General features: G+C 40.7%; 1 protein-coding gene across 1 annotated transcript; it reads right to left on the reverse strand.

Moving 5' to 3' along the window:
• Positions 1-10,627: 10,627 nt before the first annotated feature.
• On the reverse strand, positions 10,628-16,379 carry LOC136827816 (zinc finger MYM-type protein 1-like). Its single transcript, XM_067085276.1, has 4 exons — positions 16,232-16,379; positions 12,444-12,551; positions 11,801-12,000; positions 10,628-11,614 (listed from the first exon to the last, which is right to left on the reverse strand). The coding sequence occupies exons 1-4, from the start codon at positions 16,377-16,379 to the stop codon at positions 10,628-10,630; spliced, it is 1,443 nt and encodes a 480-aa protein (XP_066941377.1).
• Between the last annotated feature and the right edge of the window lie 9,349 nt (positions 16,380-25,728).

Raw genomic sequence — 25,728 nt, forward strand, 5'->3', positions numbered from 1 at the left:
GGACTTGCTTATTCCATATAGTTCTTATTCCAGCAGTCCAGTTACTGGCCCGATCACCGCCACAGGTGCTTAAATTTTCTATAGAAATACAAACGACAGAGCAAACTTGCTATGGCCATCAACCACCTAGTGTTAGTTACAAGTAACTGCGACGCTTCGACAGCACTTTACCAGAATGTGTATAACTGTGCCATTTGTGGGACTTGCCCACCTTTTTTCCGTAACCGGGAATAAACAAGGACTCGAGATTTTTATATTTGATTCTTCACATTGTCAGACATTCATTTTCATGTATGTTTGGACGCTCCTTTATTTAAGCTGGTTTTCAAAATTAATAAAGTAATGAATTGCGTTTTTAGGGTCATTTCTGTTACTTTACTTTACTCCTCCTGGGTAAGAAACCAAAATTAGTAATGTTGTGAGTTACACTTATTACGTGACCCTAATCAAGTATTTATTTCATTTAAAAAAAATACTTAAATGAACATTATTCACCTAGTGTCTGCAGGTAAAGGGATGTAGGATACACGAAGGCCCGAGAGAAACCATTTTAGTCCTCAAGAGTAGTTACTGGACCAAGAGGCGGCTGATAATATGCTGTTAATTGGACCTCCTCTCACTTTACCTTATTATTAAGCAATTAATACAATAGTTAGTCATTGGGATATAGCTCTTATCACCTGAATCGAAATATTTCCCATGAAGGTCTTTACAAAAGCTTCCTTCATATGGAAGCTCAGAAATAAGACTAAATATACAAAATTAAACGGATTTCTAGCCTGCAAGTTTATGCATTCATTAATAAGCTTACGATATTCACTTAGTGGCCATTTACGGGCCTCAATTCCAATAGAAAAATGAGGTTAGATCATGCATTAAGCAAAAGCAGTTTAGTTACAAAAAAGGTATCTCATCGTTCAATTACATGTATACAGGGTTGAAATTATCTAGCCCATAGGATACAGGCAACCGTATTTGACCGTTGCTAACTAACAAGCACATAATGCAGGCTAAGTGCCCATTAAGGACAAAAAGTAAGAAAAATTCAGGGCTGTAGTATAAATTAAAGATTAAGACTTGGTCTTCTTGCACAATATGGTCATGGGTAAAAGCATACGTTACTTCACTTTGGTTTTATGTAAAGCGCCCCACAGGGATAATTCCCTCTCTGGCGGGCTCTTGTACGTTTTCAAAATAAAGGCGCTACTTATATATTTTTTATTTGTCTTTCAGTGTTTTCTCGTCATTATCGTAGCTCCTGCAGAATAGGAGTGTCTTTAGTTCCTTTTTAAAATTTGCTTTCTTCTTGTATTCTCTCCCACTTCCGGCGGTAGTCCTAAATGCTCTCTGGCCTGACTTACAATTTTTTCTATGTTCAAATGGCCTATATGCTTCACTCGCATGTCTGATGACAATATTCATTATTTCGTTTATTTTAGAATAATCACATTACTGCTTAGCCAAGTCTTCGTTAGCATTAATTGTGATCATTTATAAGATTTCTAATAGTGTTAAGTTTTATTTCCTACGGACGGTATGTTTATCAAATTGCAATATTTTCTTCTGCAATACAACAGGTAAAGGTGTTTTAAAAGAACATGCTTACTAAAATCGAATATATTCTCCACATTCACACTTTCGATACAGTCAACATTCTAAAAAAATTGGTATAAGCCCAAATGATCAATTGCATTTGCGTTGTTCATCGAATTCCAGTAGCCTATATTACAATAAACTATACACTAGCATCACGAGAATTAATATTCCCGTTGTCACTATTTTCAGAAGTCAGCACAAAAAGTAATCATAATTGTTAAAATTATGCAGGCAAAATCTATTAAAAATTACTCCTCCGCCCGAAAGAATGTAACTTTCCGTTGTGTATTTTCACACGTTTGTGATCATCAGTTATTACACAAAAGCAAGCAAGAGAATGTAATTAGAAACGCTTCAAAATGTCAATTGGGCCTCCATCTACTAATTTCCACTTCGAAGCCCTTTTCCGCCGGGAACGTCAAGCTCGGGTCAACTTTGTGGAGAGCTGCGACAACTTTGAACCTGACATCGCCCCGGAAAGGTCCTGCCTGATGGTGTGAAAGAGCAGACCAAAGTTACCCTGGGTAAAAAAGGTCTTGGATAAGGGCGGTGACCTTGATATCGTTGCTCAGAAATCCAGTTCCTTCGAGAGGGATGTATTCCGTGGTGAAGTCGCTAAAGCCGAACCTCGCCTCTTTTAAGGGAGCGAGTAAGGCATCCATATTTTTCATAGAGTAGAACCGGGGGAACCCTCGTAGAATTCCCTCCACCTTCCCTGGAATGGGATGCGGGTGGTAGAAAGTGTACACCCAATGTTTGTGGTAAAACAGGGATATGAGATCGACAGCGTACTCGTGACCTTTGTGTAAGGTCACCAACACGAAGGTGTTGTCGAACAAGACCTCAATGTCTTCGATGTGTTCTTTCCCAATAACCGAAAGGGAGAATGTTGACGGTCTCCTGATGGCTCTGTGACCTCGGAACCTCTTTTTGTCACGGACACGATCACGATTCTGTCCACGTCATCTTTGGCCTCCGACAAGCGCGAGTTAAAGTTGGCAGATCCATCATCTGGAATGGGATAGAAAAAATTTCACCATCATAAAAGAATTAAGTGATTTCCTCGAGTACTGCGACAAAGAATGGATTAGAATAATCTCGAATACCTACAGCTGTGCATATATTGCAGTCTAGCGTTTCAACAGGTCAACGTGCTACTTCTGGTTTATTGTGAAAGTGTTCACATTGTTAACAAGTGTTTTAGTCTTAACTGTGTTATTTGGTACCTCAAGTTCAGTACCGTAAAATAAGTCTTTTTAACAAAATTTTGACTACCACAAACATAGCCAAAAGGAACTGTTACGAGACTGAAAACCAAAATCAAGTCTGGCAAGTTGCACAGAACACACTACCAGCACTACAGTACTGTTATCCCTGAAAACTAAAGTTCCTTCTTTAACAAGGGCTAAAGAAACTGAAGAACAATTGGATGAATGAAACACGGAAGAAAAAGGACGAATAGGCCAATGGCCAGAAGTACTTGTTGCCCATAACGACAGACAAATATGTTACAATATACATCAGAAAGACGCTGTTAGCTTCTTTACTCTTGCCATTTTGTCTTTTCTAAACAAACAAAACGTCAATGGCCAGAAGTACTTGTTGCCGACAACTACAGAAAATAATATGTTTACAATGTGTACGTTGGCTTCATTACTCTGATATGTTCGTCTTTTCTATATAAAAGAAACTTAAGAAAAGAACTGCAGTCGGTATTCACATAAGGAAAATCTCTCACTAACAATCGATTTGGCAAGTGGCAAAGGCAAGTAAATCTTACAAAGGTAATTAGAAAAATAAAACAAGCGATTTTAAGACAATAAGAACAGAATAATGCAAACAACAAAACTTCTTATAGTAATACTAAAAGGGATTTTTGCAAAAGCAGTAGGGAATAACGTCATAAAACTATTTTTGAATGGCGATTTTCTTGAAGCAATAATATGAATAACGCAGAGGACGCAATTCTAGGCTATGAAAGGGTACCAACTATCTAGTTATTGTGAATATTCCAACAAGATTTGGAAAAACAATCCAATATGGAATGGCCTGATTCGTCAAGCCTCTAAGCGTTAATAAAATTAACTTTACGGACAGCACGGATATCACACAACAAAAACTAACATATGAAGAGAAGTCTTCAGTTAAAAAAGCTGAGCTAAAATGAAACAGGCGTGGGTGCAGACCTTGAAGTAACAGAAAAATACAAAAAAATTGTCATAACTTACGTTTTAAAGTAAAAAAAAAATCTGGAAAATGTCTTAAAAGCAAAGTCGGTGTATATGAACAAGACAAATTTAAACCTGATACCAATAACAAAGCTATGAAACACAATCCTAGTTAGCGAGTACTAACGAAGCCAGGCCAAGATTAGTTGGAGGTGTGAAGCTTGAAGAGAGGTAAATAAGTGTACCACTGGTCAGGGAGTGGTAATGGGAGTGGTGGTTTAACCCTCCCACGCTGACAATAACTATGCAAATTAACTGTGTAACAACCCATGAAAATAAACGAAAACTGCGCATTTGAGACAGTAAATATTGCTGGCTTTCGGACTGAGGAAACCAACCTGAATGCTCTTCTAGTTAGTGTCAGTTGCTTTTTCTTTCTTTAAATCTGCAAGTGAAAATCCTTATGGACAAAGTCAACAGACTATAAACCCAACAGGGCTCAAACGGAAATCAGACTGCAAAGAGAAGGAAGTTATGAAGAAAAGCTTTAAAACAAATACGGTGGAATAGAAAATAAAACCGATACACTTGAATTCAAAAGACATCACCAGAAAGCAGGAAAGAATTTGCTCTCTCTGAATCATTTGGAAATGAGAAGACCCTGCTACTGCTTTAAGCGATCAATTCCACATTTTAGTTGTAGCCAAAATAAAACTCGTAGCAAACTTCTGCTAGGAAACGGAGTTCGGGAGAAATCAGATGATTTTTTCTTATGATAAGCGAATCGACAAAATTTAAGCATTTGGTCTTTATCGGCTGTTGTAAGTAAAGCTGAAAAGTGTTTACCAGAGTAATAACATCCCTTCCTGAAACACTCGACACCAGTGGTTCTCAAATTTTGTGGTTACTTTATCCCCGTCAGTGGTGTGATAGACCACCGTTACCTCTTTAGTTATGCGAAGTTATAATATAAAGGAAAGAAAAATACTGGAATGCTCAATTTCTAATGCATTTTATATGTAATTAATTTCACTTTTACTCAAGCCTTAAGAAATAAAGAATTTAGATTTTAGACATCATTCCTTATGATAAAAATCAGTCTATTTACTTCTGTATTATTTATTTATTTATTCATTTACTTATTATTATTATTTATTAAAAATTTGCTGAAATTTACTCCAGAGAACTATTACTTGTTAAAGTGTCTCGTTACCCCCGAAACAGCTTCATTATCCCACGGGAGTAATACCCCGGTTTACGAACCACGTTCGCCTGGCGAAATCGTAAATTATCAGGTCGTATAGTTAACATTACTTAAAGTCGTTCTCGAATCATTCTTTATTCGTACAGCACTTGAAGAAATATATCATCTGATGATGCACTAAAACCTGACGATGACGGCATTGGTATCACATGCTTTAGAAATTTTGTTCTGCCATTGTCGGAAAACGTGTTGTCTGGTTCAAGTTCCTAAGCGCTCAATCTACAGACACAGTTGCGGCCAGGTAGCCTACACTGTGTGAGGTGCAAGCTATTTTAACAGTCTTGCTTTATAGCTTTTCTCTTTCGTACTGTTAATCCCTCATGCAATGCTCATCGTAAGCCTAGTGTCAACTTCCCCATTCCATCATGAAATACCTTAGATTGCTTAAATGAGACAAGTTCCTTGCATGCCTTCGTCTAAAGTGGTAGTCGTGCCATACATGAATTATTTTCTCTTAGGAGGCCCGAGATAAGAGGATTTACGTGATTTCTATTATCATGTACGCACGTCATTTCTGGAAGCTGTTTGCACACAGCTGAAAAACAGATATAACTTTATGGATAAAAGTACTCTCAAGGCTGCATTACCCAACTCCGAGTAAGGCCCTAATGCACTTTCATCTGAATTTCGGAAATCAGCACCTTCTTTATTTCCACTCATTACCGAGCTGCCATGTATTAACTGTGGATAGTGGAAATGTACAAACAATCGCTGACCAGTGGAGACCGTAGCCACTTGCAAAAATGTTTTAGAAATAAAGGCGACTGAAGTAGATAAATTTTGGGCATCTGCGAGAAAAAGGAAGAAAATTATGTTGACCTTGCTAACTTGGCATTGGATATACTAAACTTACCCTACTCTAATACAGTGAGCGAAAGAGTGTTTAGTAAAGTCAATCTTTAAAATAAAACAAAGAAATAGATTGAAAACTGCTACAGTAAATACAGCCATATTAACTACAGATTGTGTAAAAAAAAAAAAAAAAAAAAAAAAACAAGGCAATTGTGTTGTAAAGACGTCAGACGCCTCTTCATTTCGTATCAATCACGTTCTTGCATCACACTTATTAAATAAACATGTCAAGAATCTCATGTTAATATTCATATGTAGAATTTCTGGCTTTTCCGCCGATATATATTTTATCATTGTATGTATGTTATGTCTCTTAAAATTGCCATTTGTTTGACTGTCAACAAACACAAATTGCTCAGAGTGAGGGTCACGGCAATCGGAGGTCGGGCACTACGTTTCCGTCCGCACTCTGCCATGTACAGTATACCTGAGCCCAGGTGAATAAAATTTTTACACATCCATACTGCTAAAAACCTTGAAAGGTAGCAGAACTGCCCCTCAAGAGAAATCAAGAAAAACATTGAGCTTCAAGAGGAACTAGACCCCCAACACATATGCTGGCGACACTCCTAGCAGCTTTAAGGAGAATAGGAATGCAAAATCAAGCTGCCGCAATCCAAGGAAGACACGCCAATCAGAGTACAGAGAACATGCACCCTGGGAGCCTGAACTATTCAAGATAAACTTTACAGTCCTCCCTGCAAGCAAAGAAGCATGCACTGCTCAACAGCTAAGGCTTGCAGCCCAAGAGGCAATCAGGAAAACTGCAGCCACACATGAATATTTTACAGATGGATCAGTAGATCTCAGCATCCCAGCAGCAGCAGCTGGGGTCCCTCAACAACCCTCAAAGGATGCTGGGGCTCTCTGACAATGCCTCCACTCTACAAACTGAACTGGTTGCCATTGCAAAAGCTCTAGAAGACTCCCAGCATAGGCAGGAAACACAACAATTCATACTGACTCTGTTAGAGGAGCACTACAGGCTATAACAAAGGAAAAGCAAAGGAAAACATCAGACTTCTATCAAGCATATGGGCAATTGCAAGCCTCCATCAAAACAGGAACAGGGAAATAACATTAAACTGGATTCGAGCCATGTGGGAATCAAGGAAACGAAAAAGCAGATTCTTTAGCAAAAAGTGGGTTGCTACACACCAACATTAGTATCAAATCACCCCCTCTCTCACACAACTGAAAAACAAGGCAGCAGCACACTGCCAACTACAGGAGAAAGCAAAGTCAGAAGAGCTGTTTTCGGTGGCTCAAAAACCGCCAAATGGTACATGGACACCGTAAACCTAAAACCACACAATATAACCAAAGACATGTCACAGGCTCTAGCAGTCATAATCCATCGGCTAAGGCTGGATACCTGTGCACATGGCAAAGAATAATGAGACAATCCTCAACCATGCAAGTACTGTGAGACAATCCCAGAAGAACCCTGGAACACTACCTTCTTGACTGTACAGAAACAGAACAGCTAAGAACAAGTTATGAAGGTAATGAAAGAACAGCTACCCAAATAACAAAGCACATACTGACAAACATCCATGAATTTGCAGGCTTCCTATGCTCCTACCCACAACCATGGTAACTCTAAAGAATCCATACCTTTAACCACCCACTCTCCTTCCCAATTCTTAAATCAGACACAACAGACCCGACCCAGACAATAAATCAAAAGCCATACCATTCATCTCTAGATGCTGACTCTTTTAGAAATCACTCCCTCCCCTATCATTCCATCCATCACAATCAACACCCAACAAATACACAAAACACATACAGACACAAGAATTAGGACCGGACAAGGAATATGGCTTTAGATCACCACGAACTAGCATACACTAGCTACCTGTGCCTACTACTCAATCTTCTTTTTTCCATCTGTTGGCCTCTCCCACTAGCCAACGCTCACTGCTATCGTACTTTTATCCTCATCTGATGGGTACCTTAGGGTTCAAAGAAGTTGCAACCATGCCTGTTAAATCTTTTCATTTCAAATTTCACCCCCACAAAATCACTTTCATGTATCATAATAAAGTTTTCATTAACCTACCCATCTCACAGACTCATCATCAACATAGAGTTACAGGCTGCTCTGGGGCAAGAGCCCGTGCTGGCAGTACAAAGGCCAGCTAAATCTAAAACAACAACAACATGAATAAATCATCTGTTACGGGCTGCTCTAGGAGCAAGAGGCCCGTGCTGGCATAAGGCCAGCTAAATCTAAAACAACAACAGAATAAATCAGTTAATACCCAGTTCGACCTTTTTGTCCTCACAACTGGTGACCCGAGGGTGACAGTAAACACGGTGGTTTTGGTAAACACAGCCATTAATGGACTCACTACAGCCGCTTTACCTTCAGAGAGCCTTTAACAGAACCACACGCAACAAAAGTCTAAGCCTCTGAAAGCTCCTTCCTTGGAGAACACCCACGCCACTAATGGACTAATTACGGCGTACCTCCAGGTACGCTCTGGCGTGCTCAAATGGTTTGGCCTGGCCATTTATGATTCATGTCAATCATGCTTGAAGTCATTAAAGAACCCACGGCTTATAGTTTTGACTTCTGACGAGGCCAAACACCATTAACGGACTAAATACGGCGCATATTTCGCGTTTTGATGTGAGAAAAAGTCAGACACTAAGGTAGAAAGTCATTCCGAGGACGCACAGATCCTCTGCATCCCCTCTCGCCTTCGAAGGCAGCAATAAGCCAGGCGATAAAACTCCCTCCGTTCTCGCGACAAAACACCGCATCATGGTTTCTGCGGGCAGATGTCCATTTCGAGTGGCAAAAAATTACAACAGGAGACCAAGGCGGACGTAACCATGACGACGCTACTGGAGGAGGTCTTCAACAAAAATCACCCCATGGTTGGACTCTCAGCTGGGCAAAGTCAAGTACAGAGACCTGCGAGATTGTAAAGACTGGGTATTGAGTGACATACTGGCTGGGTGTTGACTGGTTTATTGGCAGTTCCTTACTGAGATAAATGTACAGAATCTTCGAAGATGTTATTGACGTGTGCGAGCAGTAAGGTAGCATCCACACAAGGTCTATAGACCTTGATCTACACATAGACAGGTAAAACAGAGGTACAGATTCGGGCATCTGTGTTTGTCGGCAGACAAACAGATGGCGATATTGAGAGACATGATTAACATACAGTGATGAAACATATATCAATGGAAAGGCCAGGAAATTCTACATATGGCCAACTGTAAAGCAAGATTCAAGACAGATTAATGAATACAATGCAGTAGCATATGTGAAAATGTTGAGACGTTTGTCGTCTTCACAAACAGAAACATACGTACAGTTTGATACAGATGATTTGATGGAACATTATGCGTACTGTACATGATTAGAATGCTTGCATGGCAATGCAAGTAATGGTGACTGTACACAGGGCCGTTTCTAGTTCATTAGGCGCCCCAGGCAAGAACTCGTTATGGCGCCCCCCTTCCCTCCAGGCTGGAAATAATAACATAAAAAATTTCGAACACAACTAGCATCTCAAGTTCCACAACAAAACAACATACTTTATTAATAAATCATCTTCACGTATATGTATACACAACAAGGAAAAGTATAGACTCAAAAGTATACAAACTATTTTTGTAAATTTTAATAGAATAACACCATTCTACATTTTATTGCAAATCCTAAGATAAATTGAAAAAGGTAATCTTGCCAATCTAAAACCATAGAACTCAATGCATATGTTGAGGTCTATGCTATAACTAATATATACAAGTTTTCTTCACTGATTTTTCATATTTAAAACCTGACTCTTCTTGACTTTCTTGCAGCAAAATCACCTATAGTGTCATCATACGAAATCTGTTTGGATATTTCTCTATTAATACTTTTATTGCCAGCCCATTTAGGCGCTCCTGTGACATAGTAGACCTTAAATATGTTTTAATGAGCTTAAGTTTAGAGAAGCTTCTCTCTGCAGATGCCACAGTCACAGGTGTAGTGACAGCAATTCTTAATGCCACCCACATGTTTGGATAGATCTCTTTCAGGCCTTTCTCCTCCAGAAAAACAAGGTCTAATGTTGTCATATTTTGTTTTGGCCATTGTTTTGGAAATGACTGCATCTCTACAATCAGTTCATCATAATTTAAATCAGAATGATCCCCAGATGTGAGTGTATTACACAGATCTTTTGCCTGCTTTCTAGCTCACTGGATGTCAGGTCAGAGAAGTTTATGAGAACACTGAATTTCTTTGCAGCATCACTCATCATTCCAGTTCTCTCTCTCAGATTCAATGGCCATATCCCACAACTACACTGAAAAATGAAACTCCATTTTTTCAAGGCATCGGTAATAGGTTCATCAGGGCCTCATAGGAAAACTGCCTTTTAGTAGTTCTGAGTCTTTTCTGCTTTAGAGCAGCTTCCACATTCATCTCCTCACAAATCTCTTTGGCAGATGTCTGGGCATCAGCAAACCCAGTGTCTCTGTAGCTAACAAGGGAGGTTTCAGCCTTCTTGAGAATGTCAACAGCTACATCCAGATGCATGCATTGTGATTGCAGAAGTTTATTCACAGTTTGAACTTTTCTAAGGATATCATACCACACCACCGTACAAATAGAGAACCGGTATGATCCCACCTCTTCTGCTAAGGCTTGTGCTTCAATTTTAATAGCTGGATCTGCAGTGCTTGCTCTCACATCTAAAGAGCATCTCTCACTTTTGCAGCCTGGAATCTTACAACCTCAACACTGTTGATTCGACTCTCCCACCGTGTGTCTGCCCAGGATTTCAAAGTTGTGTCCACATGTTTTCTTTAGGGTCGACCACCTTTGAGTGGAGGCAGAAAAGAGATTAAATAATTTTTGCAGGTAGCCAAAGTAGCTAGTTGCATCTGAGGAGCTCTTTGCTGCATCACACACAACCAGATTAACAGTGTGTGCTCCACATGGCACAAATAAAGCCCTGGGGTTTAACTGAAGAAGTCTAGCCTGGACTCCCTTGTTTTTTCCTCTCATATTTGCCCCATTGTCATATGACTGTCCTCTGCAGTCTTCAAAAGGGATTATTAAGCTCTTCAAGTTTTTGAGTATGAGTCTTGAGAGGTCTTCTCCTGTTGTCTGCTCGGCCTCAAGGAACCCGATAAAATATTCCTTAATTTGTGCAGTGCCTTCAGCTGTAACTATTCGAATTATCACAGATAATTGTTCCTTGTGACTTAAATCTGGAGTGCAATCTAAAATAATTGAAAAGTATTTGGATTGTCTAATTTCGGTCACCATGCACTCCACAACCCTCTTACTGATGCAGTCAATAAACTCATTTTGAATAATATTGCCTAGGTAGGATGTATGACTGGCACCTCCTTGCACCTTCGCAATATGTTCTTTGAGAACAGGGTCAAACTGAGCCATGAGTTCAACTTCTTTCAGAAAGTTCCCATTATTGGGCTGGTAAAGTGTGTATGTGGACCCTCTGAGAGGAAGATTTCGTTCTGCCAGACTATGAATTATAGCCACGAACGTGGTAAGTACCTCTCGCCACCTACGTCGTTCATTGTTTATTAGTGCCAGTTCAACTTTGTCAATTGTTTGCCCCTTTTCAATACGACTCTCCAGTTCTTTCCATGACCCCATATTCTTTGTATGTTCTGGACTGTTCTCATGCATTTTGAGTGAGTCACTGCAGTTTTTCCAGTCATTAAAGCCATCTCTGCTTAGTTTAAATGTTTTCTGGGAAAAGAGTTTGCAACAAAAACAGTATAAACTATCTTTTTTCTTGGAATATGTCAGCCATGTTCTTTTGATTTTCTCCCCGTTCACTAGCTGTCTGTAGAAGTATTGGTGATGACAACTTCTTCCATCCTGTTTCTTTGGGAATGGGAACTCTGATTTGATTACATATGGCCCTCGACTTACCAACTCAATCCTCTCTCCATGAGACAACTCGGGTGACCAGTCAGCAGGATCAATGGGTGCTGCTGTAACAGACTCACTGTACTCGCTTACATCTGTTGCTGTGCCTATTGGGGTTGGGGTTGATTGTGAAGTATCTTTAGGCTGGGGGAATGGGACATCGTCATTGAGTGTGCTGCAGCTGCTGGTGCTGGGTCCTCCTTCTGTAAGAAATCAAACACACATGAAATAGCTTTTGAATGAAATGGTCAATCACAAGACACATTTTTATGTTTCAGTAATCATCAGTAAGTGTGTGAAAAATGCAAAAATGCTACTAATTCTAACTGAAAAAAAGACATTCATTAATCATTTTAAGTAGTACACTTAAATTTACAAATATAAAATCTTATTCCACATAAACTGGCAAACAGACACGATCAAACGGACTGCATATTTAAATCTATTTACATTTTAGCTATAAATGTAAATACATTGTATTTAAATACTTAGAATAGTTAAATACAGCATTTAAATACACAGAACAAAATGTATTTGTAAATACAATTCTAAATACTCAAAAGTATTTTAAATACGTATTTAAATACAAAGCATTTAAATACTGCCCATCTCTGAGTACATTCATAATATGATCTGTTAAACTCACCTGGTTTTTCTACTTGGGAAGAAGGCAGTGACACCGAGGCCTCCTCACACTCCTTTGTTTCAGCATTTACAGGTTGCTGTCGTGGCTTCAGATATTTTTTCAATGCATCTGGACGAAAAGAAATTATAGAATATATGTTAATTATTATGCATTTAATATAATTTAATTTATAAACATATAATTTATAAACATCTAAATTTTTATAGTACAAATATCACTGCATTGCAGCATGTAGCTATGCTTAGGGTCTACAAGTTACAATTAACCTCTTGAGAATCCTTGAGAATGGGCAAATGTCAATATTAACTAATATAGCACAAAATTCGATATTAGAGTAATCCAGGAAAACGTAACATTTAAAATAATAATAAAAATTAATAATAATCTTCTTCTCAGCTTTATCCCTATTTATTCGGGGTCGCCGTTTATAATGAGTCAGGGGTGCCAACACGTGGAAATGACGTCATAATTATGGATTAGGTAATTCTAGGCCGGCTGTATTGGTGAGCTAAACTATGGCAATTGACGTTTTCCTATGTTATTTTACTTTTATTTACAGAATTTAAAGTAATATTTTGTCGGCCGGCTGTAACTAAGCTGTCATTGACCTTGAACTACGCGGGCTTATTGCCTAAGGCAGGTAGGTCTAAGCCAGCATTCCACGGCAAATTCCATAGCTAATAACGGCAAAATTTAACCAGGAAATACCCCTGAAAAAATACCAACATAACATACCCTAGAGGTGTTTACTGGTTACAATTTTGCGTATTATTTTTAGAAATTTTGGGGGCGGGCTTAGCGCGGAATGCGGCTTAGGTTTAATTCAAGTTTGTAGTCTTCAAAGGTCAATTACAGTTTAGTTACAACCTGGCCGACAAAATATAAATTTTTAAATTCTTTAAAGCAAGTAAAATAACAAAAAAACGCCAAGTGCCACAGTCTAGCTCACGCAGACAAGCGGCTTAGAAATTACCATGGATTATTTTGACCTCATTTATGACAGGAATCAACGCAAAATAGCGCCTCCGGTTTTGACTGCGAAAAAATGATGGATGTCCTATCCATTACTATAGATCATTGGTTTATAAGGTATATAACTCCTGGATTTCATTCGAATTTTCAACTCAGAAATATCTCCAAAAAGTGAACTTTGTTTCTTATAAAAACTATAGGCTAGGCTTATGCACACACAACACAGCTGCACACTTACCTCTACTTTGGGCTCGTTTTTCCTCTTCCTCCTTTTTTTTTCTTGTTTGCTGCACCTGACAGGTTGGACTGCCTCTTCATAATTGATAAAAGCTTGAATGCTTGACAGCTGCGTTGACAACTTAAGAAGACTTAAAAAAAGAAGTAAAGATTGGAGTAAACACGATGCTTAGAACTTAACTAAGGTGGCGTCGCGAGCAGGCGGCTGACTTAGTTTTAAAGCTCCTTGATACTGACGACATCTACCTATCCAGTGTTGCCAACTTTTCCGAAACATTAAACACCGTTGCATCAAGTATTAACACTTCCATTATTCATTTATTTTCGCGTTTACACTTGTATTTATTTATTTGAATTATTCACGTAAAAATAATACTTCTCTCATTTATTTATATATTAATTTTGGATGGCAATCTGGCGCCCCCCAAGCAAATGGCGCCCCAGGCGACCGCCTGTGTCGCCTGTGCCTAGAAACGGCCCTGATTGTACACAAATCGAGATAACAATGGTTAGGGAGAAACAAACGGAAATATTGTATGGTTGAAGTCGCATTCCATTAGAGAATGAAAACGAGATGCTCTCGTTTCGTCTTGTTCACTCCGATGGATGACGATTGACGAACACACAAACACACGCGTTTGGAAGAGACGGCATCAGGCTCTCACAAATACTCTCCCCCAAGACGTGGGTAACGTCTGATTAATTGGCCCGGCTGCGGAGATGACTGCTCAGGTGGAGGGTGCGGTGCGTTGTGTTTGGAAGAGACAGCGTCGGGGCGACGGGCTCTTACAATACTCCCCCAAAGCGAGTCAACGATGCGGTAATTGTCTTGCCAACAATTGTAGTTGGCTCGAAGGGCTTGGGCTAGGGGCGGGTAGGAGACTGAAGGGCGGCGCCAGCCGGCAGGAGCTCGAGGAGGACGGGAGCAGGTTGAAGGGTGACGTCGGATGATCCTTCGGTGGCTGGCTCGAGGGATGAAGGATGACGGCAGCTGATGCTTGGTAGCCAGCTCAAGGGGGGCGGCAGCAGGCTGAAGGATGACGTTGGCTGGTCCTTCGTTGGTCAGCTCGTCCAGTACGAGTGCGGGGGTGGCTTCAGGTTTCCTGGAGGAGGCATCCAGGGCTCCAGTGGTGGGGTGGGTCATCTCGGAGGGTTGGACTTCTACTGAGAACTCAGGAACGGTGGGAAGCAGCGAGGCGGCGAAGGGTCTGTTGGCGTGTGGGTTGTCATCTTGGGTCGGCTGGGTCCTTCGAGTCACTCCGGGGTCACCAGTGTAAAGACTGGGTATTGAGTGACATACTGGCTGTGTGTTGACTGGTTTATTGGTAGTTCCTTACTAAGATAAATGTACAGAATCTTCGAAGATGTTATTGACTGTGCGAGCGGTAAGGTAGCATCTACACACAGACAGGTAAAAACAGAGGTACAGATTCGGGCATCAGTGTTTGTCGGCAGACAAACAGATGGCGATATTGAGAGACATGATTAACATACAGTGATGAAACATATATCAATGGAAAGGCCAGGAAATTCTACATATGGCCAGTTGCATAAGATTCAAGACAGATTAATGAATACAATGCAGTAGCATAACATATGTGAAATGGCGAGACGTTTGTCGTCTTCACAAACAGAAACATACATACAGTTTGATACAGAAGATTCGATGGAACATTATGAGTACATGATTAGAATGCTTGCATGGCAATGCAAGTAATGGTGATTGTACACAAATTGAGACAACAATGGTTAGGAAGAAACAGACGGAAATATTGTATGGTTGAAGTCGCGTTCCGTTAGAGAAAGAAAACGAGATGCTCTCGTTTTGTCTTGTTCACTCTGATCGATGACAATTGACGAACACGAACACACACGTGTTTGGAAGAGACGACGACAGGCTCTTACAAATACTCTCCCCCAAGACGTGGGTAACGTCTGATTAATCGGCCCGGCTGTGGAGATGACTGCTCAGGAGGAGGGTGCAGTGCGATTATGTTTGGAAGAGACGGCGTCGGGGTGACGGGCTCTTACAAGATAAGCTCATCGACACATGCTCCATGCCCATCCCGGAGAGAGCCCAACGTGCCCTCGACCTGATGACCCAGCCCCTGGGGACACATCACCCAGGGACGCCTGGGATGAACTACGAGGTCTCCTAATGCTGCCAGGTGTCGACGCGGACGGTCGGAGGAAGGAGATCAGCTTGTCGTGAGAAATATTCTTGCGGCGTCTTCCGCAAGAGGTGAGGGGGCAAATCACAGATGCGGACGCCCTTTCAATGGATGAATTGGTGAACGTCGCATACAAACTCCACGAGGCCACCAAGGCCTCCAAACACTCTGCAACACCCATAGCCTGTAACCTGGTAACAGAAGAAGCCGAGGCAGAGGACACAAACGCGGTGTACAGGAAGAAGGCGCAGCTGCAGCAGCAGAGGACGTGGACAAACCCAGCCTGGTGTTTCTTCCATCAGAGGTTTGGAAGTGCCACCAGAAATTGCAGAGCCCCCTGTTCTTTCACAAAAAACGAAAGGCGGCCACAAATAACAACAGTGGCCGCAAACCTTAAGGAGCCCCTGCCAGTAGGATTCTTCACCCACATCATATCAAAGCGACAAATGCTGGTAGACACCGGGACTATGCAATCTGTGTTTCTGCCGTCGAGGGATGACCGCAACTGCACGTCCAGCACCGCAACCACACTGGTGGCCGCAAATGGAAGCCCCATCCGCTGCTACGGAACTTGGACCTGCAGAATATCCATCCTAGGCCGTAAATATGATTGGCCCTTCGTCATTGCGGACATCAAGTTTCCTCTCCTAGGTGCCGATTTCCTTGCACACCACGGACTTCTGGTAGACGTCGGCCAAAAATGCCTGCTGGATACCAGAACCTGCCGCTCCCGACCACTCTCCACCGGGCCGGGGATGCCCGCGTCTGCTCCATCTCTTCAAACAGATACAGCACCCTCCTCCACGAGTTCCCAAATGTCTTCAAGCCAGAGCTGCATCAGTTCCTGGGAGCCCAGGCCAAGCACGGCATCCATCACCATATCACCACGACAGGCTCACCAACACACACCAAATCCCGCCGCTTGCCACCCAAAAACCTCCAAGACGCTAAACGAGCTTTCGCTGAGATGGAACAGATGGGAATCTGCAGGAAGGCATCGAGTCCGTGGGTGTCCCCCCTCCACATGGTAAGGAAACCAGACGGCTCCTGGAGGCCCTGTGGGGACTATTGTCGGCTGAACCTAATAACGACACTGGACCACTATCCTTTGCCGAACATGCAGGACCTAACAGGCGCCCTGCACAGTGCCAAAGCATTTACAAAAATGGATTTGCTCAAGTGTTATTTTCAGGTACCAGTGCACCGCGTCGACGTTCCAAAGACAGCCATCATCACGCCGTTCAGGACATATACCTTCTCCTACTCCACCTTCAGCCTCAGGAACGCCAGGGCCACATTCCAATGCCTTATGGACACCATCTTGGGGGACCTATCTTTCTGCGTTTGCTACGTAGACGACATCCTGATCTTCTCCAGGTCCCCAGAGGAACACCTGCGCCACGTCCAGGCTGTGCTGGAGCGCCTGCAGGAGAATGATTTGGTTGTCAGGTTCAACAAGTGTACCTTTGGAGCAGAAATGATAAGACTTCCTGGGCCACGAGATCTCTCCGGCAGGTGTCCGCCCTATGGTCTCAAAAGTGGACGCAGTGAGGAAGTTTCCAACACCAAAATCCATCAAGTCCCTGCAGGAGTTCCTCGGCATGGTTAACTACTACCGTTGCTTCGTACCGGACATCGCCTGCATCATGTATCCCCTAACTGGAGTACTGAAGGGGAAGCCGAAAGCTCTGACGCGGGCAGCTCCGCAGCAGCAGGCGTTTGAACAGACGAAGGCAGCCCTCCCCAGTGCCATCTCAAAATTGTATTTCTGCTTGCCCTGGCATCAGCAAAGAGAGTAGGCGAACTTCATGGTCCTTCTTATAATGTTAACCACTCGAGGGGATGGGGATCTGTTTCGTTCGAATTTATCCCGGAACTCATGTTGAAGACTCAGAATCCATCAGGCCCTGGTGCCAGATTCAAGTCCTTCTCGATCCCCTCCCTAGAGGACTTTGTAGGTAATGAACCAGAGGAGATGCTACTTTGTCCAGTAGTGCTGCAGCGCTACTTTAAAAGACTCTGCAGCTCAGGCCTGAGTGTTGACGACTTTTGTTAGAACTGGCAAGATCAAGAAAGAGGTGTCCAAGAACACAATATCTTTCTGGCTTTGTGAAACTATCACACGGACATACTAAACATCAAATGAGGAGGACTCAAGTACGTTTCCAGCCCAGTGCTCATGAAGTTAGGGGCATTGCACCCTCCCTCACGTTCAGGAAGAACCAGTCGGTATCTCAGGTGCTGAGAGCAGGAGTGTGGTCGCGTCAGACGATGTTCACCTCCTGTTACCTAAGGGACATTGTTCACAGGTCCTTGGACACCTTTTCCTTGGGTCCTGTGGTGGCTGCTCAATCCAGTTCCCCTAGTGGGACAGATAGCATCTGGTCTAAGTTGTATGGTAGTAGAAGTGAAAGTGGGTGTGTGTATGTGTGACTGGCCTCCCTCCTTTCCCTTTCTCGTACCTTTCCTCATACGCCAGGCAGCAGATAGGTTTTCAAGCCGTCATATGCTGGACCGACACAGATGCAGGTGAGTGATCACATCAGCCTTTCTATTTTTTTCATTGTCATGATTTAATTGAAGCAAGCCCTGCCCTCTCTCTAGCAAGGGGAGAGAGGGATAAGCAATAAAACTAACCCATTACTGTGCTGTACAGTGAACGCCCCATATTCGCGGGGGATGCATGCCACACCCCCCCGCAAATAGTTAAAATCCGCGAATACTTAAAACCCCTATAAAAACAATTAGAACTGCCCATTTTGATAATTTAAACACAAGAAAAATCCTGTAAAAATGCTTATACCTGAGTATTTTAATAGTTATATCACAAAAAGTGCATTTATTCATGAAAATTATATGAAAATACAGTAATTTGCAAATACTTTTCAGTGAAAAATATCACGAATGGGCGAATTTCCCGCGAATAATGGTTATATATGTTCCACAGAGAAACCCGCGAATGCGTGAGTCCGCTAATCATGAGAACGCGAATACCGGGGGTTTACTGTACTTATCTTGGCATTATTGTCTCTGACACAGTGTTCTTCCAAGCCTTTTTCGGAGTAATGTTGCTTTCACACCCATTACTTTGAAAAGCCCAGAAGTCTGACAGTCGAGCACACTTTTGTTCCCCTGATCAGAGGCTCAACATTGCATGACCAGGAAAAAGTCCTGGGTGAGGCGAACCTCCAGTCGGTTAGGAAGTCTACTCAGATCCTCCCACCAAACAGTAAGTCTTCCTATGTAAAGACCAACAGTTTGTATTCGTGTAAGAACAAATGACAAATTTTGGAAGTAATTTGTATTTTCCTAACATACAAACCTGAGGTCTTTACGCAAACTACCCACCTCTAGCCACCCGTTACCTGGGCTATAGAACACGTGGTTGCGTAACTCAGCAAAGGGAGGTGGTGAGGGTACCCCTTGCCTCTCCCACCGGTAATGCAACTACTGAACAACCTTGTTGAATAGAATAGCCTGCTTCAGCTTGTGCTGAAGGTAATTCCCATTTAAAGACCTCAGGGTTGTATGTTAGGAAAAATACAAACAACTTCCAAAATTTGTCATGTTATATTTGCAGTAAAACCCACAGACAATTCTCCTTAACTGCATCCCATAACATTTCGTTCTTGTTTCATCTCTTCCTATCCTACTATCACCAGCAAAGGTTGCACACAAATACTTGTTAAAGTCAACCATTCTCTGTCGTCTGCCATGTGTACCACAGTTACAGCTCTTATCTTCCGTCATCTATTTCCATCATAACAGCGCTCTCACTGATCTCAAATTTTACCTTTCACCAATGGCAGACTTCTTTCAGCTATTCTATCTGTTTCAGCAGCTTCTCACACTATCACTAGTTAACATTATCATCTACAACATCAGCTACTCCATATCCCTTACCAAAGCGTTCCTTTTCCAACAAACCTGCATAAGCATACCTTGTTTTTTTCATAATTTTCCTCTTCACTCACAGGTACAGTCGAGATGTATTGCACCCTTGTCTGAAACTCCCACATACACTAAAGCAGTCAACTCTCTCTCTATGTATGTATATATATATATATATATATATATATATATATATATATATATATATATATATATATATATATATATATATATATATATATATATATATATATATATACCAGGTGTTTCAAATTAGAGGCCCCCTCCACAGAACAAATGGAAAGTTATGAAGTTTTCTGCTATAGCTTATCTCCAAGTACGTTATTTTAAGTTTCTATTAAGCTATTTTTCATTTTACATTTCTTGTATTTTCAGACTGAGTGACAAAGTTAGATACAGCCATGGCTAACGACTTGGAGGAAATCAGATGGATTGACCGAATCCAGGCTATACCTTCAGAGAGGCCAGGGATGCTGGTGCATCCTTCATTTCATGTTCCTGTTCCTGGATAGCTAAATACATTAAAAGAGATGAATCCTTTGTTAAAAGAAACTGGAACAAAAATCCGTAAGACTGTCATCACGAAAAGAGTGAGAACCTTGGAAGGCCTGAAATCCTTTCTCAGGAGTCAAAAGACATCATAGCTGAGGCAGTGGGTAGACCAAGAAAGTCTTTACGTATATTGGTGCTTGAACTAGAAACAAAAAGGGGAAAGAAGAGAAGTTTTAGTGCTGTACGAGTATATCGTGAGTTGAAAAAATCTGGTATCAAGCCATTTCATGTTATCAGCAAGCACAACATCACTCAGCAACAGAGAGAAGACCATGCATGGTTTTGTGGTTCATTTCTTAAAGATTGGGATGAAGCTGACTTTCTCCACGTTGCTGCATCAGATGAATTCTTCATTTACACAGTCAGAAAGCCAAATCATAAAAATTACATCATTTGGGCTGCAAAGTTGGATGATATCAGCAATGACATGCACTCTCGCCAAGTTGTGAAATTTCCTGAATGTTTGGGAATTTTCTCTGTTTCACAGCCAAACGGTTAATGTGGTTCATCAAAGAAAAGGACAGTCATGGAATGACGAATACTTCAGAGAAACTGTGCTTACTGGTGGAGTATTTCCTTTCCTCAAAGATCCTGAAATTTTGTTATCTGTTGAAGAAGTCACATTTTTGCATGATAAGGCACCATGTTTCAAGGCTCTTCAGACACAGGAGCTGCTTCGAAACAGTGGTATCGATTTCTTCTGTCAAGTGAATTTCCAGGTATCTCCCCTGACCTTAATGTGTGTGAAAACATTGGTAGTATCTTAAAGGATCGTGGTGAAGTGCACACAGTGAACTATGATGGTATACCAAGCCTCGACGACCTGCGAAGAGAGGTGACCGAAGTGCTCAGGGAAATGGGGTTTAAGTTTCAGCTTTTTTGTAATTTGCTGAAATCATACCCCTCAAGAATGCAGGCTGTGGTACAGGCAGATGGAGGCCACACGAAATATTAAATACTCAGAGAGAACCTTAAATAAATACCTGTTCTGAATTACTTTTGCTTTTGTCCATATCAATTTTAGTTTATGCTTTAGAGGGGGAGCCTCTAATTTTGAAACACCCTGTATGTGTATGTATATATATATATATATATATATATATATATATATATATATATATATATATATATATATATATATATATATAATAATATATATATATATATATATATATATATATATATATATATATATATATATATATATATATATATATATATATATACATATATATACACATATATACAGTAGAACCCGGTCCTCGACTGTACTAGAACTCAAAATAATCGGATTTCAACATGAAATGTTGAGTAAATTTTGTGTCGGAGTTCAAACAACAAACCGAATCCGACCCGATGAATCATATGATGTTTGTAGAAAAAAGAGTTTTGGGCGGCTGCCGCTAGTTGGCGTTGTTGGTGGCGTTCTTCCCATGCTTATTTAAAAGCATTTAAAGCCCCACATGCTGCTGCTGCTGTTGTTGAAAAATAAGCCATATTATCACATGAAATTAATAATACAGTATTTATAAACCCGAATTACTGTATGTCTTATCATAAAATTAAGAAAAATTTCCGAAATTACGCCGGAACTCGGACGTAATTTCGAAATTTTTCTTAATTTATGATATACAGTAATTCGGTTTATAAATACAGTATTATTAATTTCACGTGATATGGCTTGTTTTTCATTGTTATCATTATTAACAACAGTTTTCATGTGTACCTGTTACAGTACATTCTGGTAGTGCCTATAAGGCTACTTAGCCTAGCCTATGGTAATCTCACGATTGGTCATAGGCCAACTTTTTGATACAGTATGCATTTAAAAATGTAAAAAGTGCTTCTGATACAGTAAGTTATTCAACTCTGAACCTATTTAATTGTAATTTGTGTAAAGTTTTGTATAAAAAGGCAAGGTTGGGGTAATGACTGGTGGTCAGGAATGGATTAATCCATTTTCAGTTATTTCTTATGGGAGAAATTAACTCTGAATTCGACAAAATCGAATCTCAACACTTCTTCTGGAACAATTAGCGTCGAGAACCAAGGTTCTACTGTATATATATATATATATATATATATATATATATATATATATATATATATATATATATATATATATATATATATATATATATATTATAATAATGACTACAAAAAATTCGAGGGTTGAGGTAAATGAATAGCAGAGAGTGTTTTGTGGGTATAGTAGGTAAAGTGGAGGAGGAAATCAAAGGCTTAGTGAAAAAGGAGTTCATTATTTGAGTTGCAATTAAATGAAGAAGAGAAGATCATGTGCAAGAATACATGGGGACAGGGTAATATATGAAATAAAAGAGAAGGAAAAAGAAAGCAAGCAATAAATATAGAGGAGAAACTGAGACAAAACTTAAGGAAGAAAAGTTCCACTGGGATGAAAACCCACTGAGAAAGGTTAATGACGAAATGGACCTCAGAATGAAAGATGTACAGTATATGGAAAGATGCCGTCTTTAGTAAATGTAGTTAAGGCCAATGAAAGTACTACTCTTAAGCACTGAATGCTGCAATAGTGGAAAGGTTAGTGTAAGGTTGAGAATGCTTGTGGAAGTGACTTTTCAAGATATATATAAGGAGGATAAGTAAGAAACTGCAGAATGGAAACACATTGTGAGTTGAGAGGATTACAAGCAAGATTCACTGGTACAGTGGTAATACTGTGACTACATGGCTGAACAAAGCCTTTAATAGAACAGAATAGAATATACAAGAGAACAGAACATAACAAGTCTTTTAAGCTATGTCTGGACGAAGGAAAGGTTCTGAAGGAATGGGTGAGAGGAATAATTTTTATAAAAGGTAAAGGTGTTAAAGGTGACTAAGAATTATAGGATCATAACATTACATAATGAACCAGGAAAGGTATGCAGTGATTTTGGCTAAGAAAATACAAATGACAGAGGGGCTGACAAGGAAAGAGCAGCATGGGTTTAAACAATGACATAAGTGTGTGGATCAATTGTTGGTTATGAAATATGAAATGGTTATGTGAGAAGTTTGAAAGTGCATGGACAAAGATCCTTGGGCGACCGTCAAGAGCTTATCGAAATCGAGTGCCCTTTGGGTTCTCGCCATCTCTAGTGATTCACCAGCGCTTCCTAAGCGGGTGGGGAGGATCTCCCAACACAAGAAGGTACAGGACTTGGTCTACCATGTTCCGCCAGTTTCATATCAATGTTCTGGAAGCCACTGGCGATCTTTCTAACCCTGAAGAAACTGCGTCGAACAATGCAGTTCATGTAAGATTGGTCCTGGACAGCGCGGTAGTAGTACACTGTTTAAACAGGGAGGTTCCAAGTTGAGTCGGATCAGCAGGTTATGATAGCAATACTCGTATTCTCTCTAGCAAACAAACACCAGTGGCATCTGTCTGCTACCCACCTTGCAGGGGTCCGGAATGTCATTGCAGACTCCCTATCCAGGACAACTCCGCTGGAGTCGGAATGGTCCCTGGACAAAACTTCATTCAAATGGATTTGCAATCAAGTTCGAGGTCTCGAAAGTAGATCTCTTTGCAACAGAATGCAAACACAAACTACCTTGGTATGTTGCTCCCCAACCTGGACCCTCTAGCTCCTCCCACAGATGCAATGTCATAGGTGGAACAAGTGGAAAAGGATCTACCTCTTTCCCTCCATGATAAACCTGTTACTGAAAGTCCTTCACAAGCTCAGGACATTCAAGGGATCAGATAGCCTAGTAGCTCCCAACTGGCCGAAGAGCAGCGGACCACACCTTCTTCTAGAGCTGAAGCTTGATTGTTTGCAAATTCCCAGCAGAAACTGGCGCAAAATGAGTACAAACTCAGACCTGTCAGCTTCCTCCAGAATTCAGAATGCCCTGGCTTTGTGGATTTCATATTGTAGCTCAAAGGGATGCTAATATTGATCTTATTAACACTTTGTTCTAGAATCAGATAAAGGAATCCACTCTTAGACAATATGACTCAGCAGTTAAGAAATTAGCACTCTTCTTAAAAGAATCTGAAGCTACTGTAATGACCACTAATTTAGCTATTTCATTTTTAAGTCATTATTTGAAAGGTCTACAGCCTCAAGTACCATTACTACAACAAAATCAGCTTTGAAAAGATATTTTTACACGGGTTAAGATTAACTGTAGACTCTTATTTTGATCTATCCCTAAAGAAAGCCTGTGCTCGTTTGAGACCAGTAACCCTTATTGTTCCTGGTTCTTAAATGATGTTCTTAAGTTAGCCCTCAGAAATAGATAATCATAATTGCTCTTTCACTAACTTATTTAGGAAGACCTTATTTTTGATTAGTTTAGCTTCAGGTGCTAGGAATTTCCTGAACTGTCTGCCTGTCTAGAGAACCCAATCATGTTGATTTCCTTCCATCCAGGTGAAGTGTTGCCTAACTCCTAACCCTAAGTTCCTAGCTAAAAATGAAGATCCTTGAGATGGTGGTCTCCCTGGAAGGTCATCCCCCTCACAGGACCTGTCTTTATGCAGTCTTTACCTGAAGCCTATTTAGACAGGACCTCACATAACTCAGACTCTGTGTTGTAAGGGAAGGGGAGGAACCATCTCTTTGAAAGCCATTAGGCAACAGATCTGTATTTCATTAAACATGCAAGCCCAGATTCAGTCCAAAAGTACATGACATTAGAGCAGTGGCCACCTCCACTAACTATTTTCATTATATGAATTTCAAGGATCTTTCAAAATGCAGGTGAAGTCTCCGCAGTTTTAAGCATACTACCTGAAATCACTAGAAGCTCTGGGAATTCACTACAGTGGCGGCAGAGACATGGTTCCCATAATTTAATTCTTCTTAGTACTCAGTCACTCTCCTCCCTCCTACCTGCTTCTCATTTATTACATACGGTCATCTGCAAGATTGAGGCAGCTTCACAACCTTTCTCACAACCATGTCATAGTTTTGTCTGTCTATGTGTTTAATTTAAATGTTACATGTATTATCTTGTGGGACATAGTTTACCTTAGTTTAAGTATATGATTAACATTTTCAAATTTTATTTTTATGTACTCTTTAATCTAATATGATTTTGTATTCATGTACCCTTAATATTGTGTATTAAAACTAAGTATATTTGATATATCATTAATATATGCCAATACCACATCTTGCTACAGGATAATTAAAAACTCTTGTGGAAATTTAGTTTTGTACTTTCCTCTACAAGTCTCCCTTTGTTTCAGGATGGTATTTTGGTTCTCTGTTATTATTTCACGGGTGACACAGGTCAGGAAGAACCCAGAAAAAGGATTTTGACAAAGGAAAAATCTATTTCTGGGAGGCCTATGTGAAGCTATTTTTATGATTCCTTCTTTCCCCCTGGTAAAATACCATTTCCAGTGTGGGGTGCTAATGTCAGAATGTGGGTGGCGCCGGTTTGTTTACAGTCCGCGCGAG

The sequence above is a fragment of the Macrobrachium rosenbergii genome, chromosome 42 (assembly GCF_040412425.1).
Source record: "Macrobrachium rosenbergii isolate ZJJX-2024 chromosome 42, ASM4041242v1, whole genome shotgun sequence".
Classification (NCBI taxonomy): Eukaryota; Metazoa; Arthropoda; class Malacostraca; order Decapoda; family Palaemonidae; genus Macrobrachium; species Macrobrachium rosenbergii.

Coding starts and splice junctions, on each gene's coding strand:
- LOC136827816 (XM_067085276.1), bottom strand. CDS start 16,379: ATGGGGCTTCCATTTGCGGCCACCAGTGTGGTTGCGGTGCTGGACGTG. Junction 12,001..12,443: donor TTCCCAAGTAGAAAAACCAG/GTGAGTTTAACA, acceptor GATTTCTTACAG/AAGGAGGACCCAGCACCAGC. Junction 11,615..11,800: donor ATGGAGAGAGGATTGAGTTG/GTAAGTCGAGGG, acceptor CTCTTTTCCCAG/AAAACATTTAAACTAAGCAG.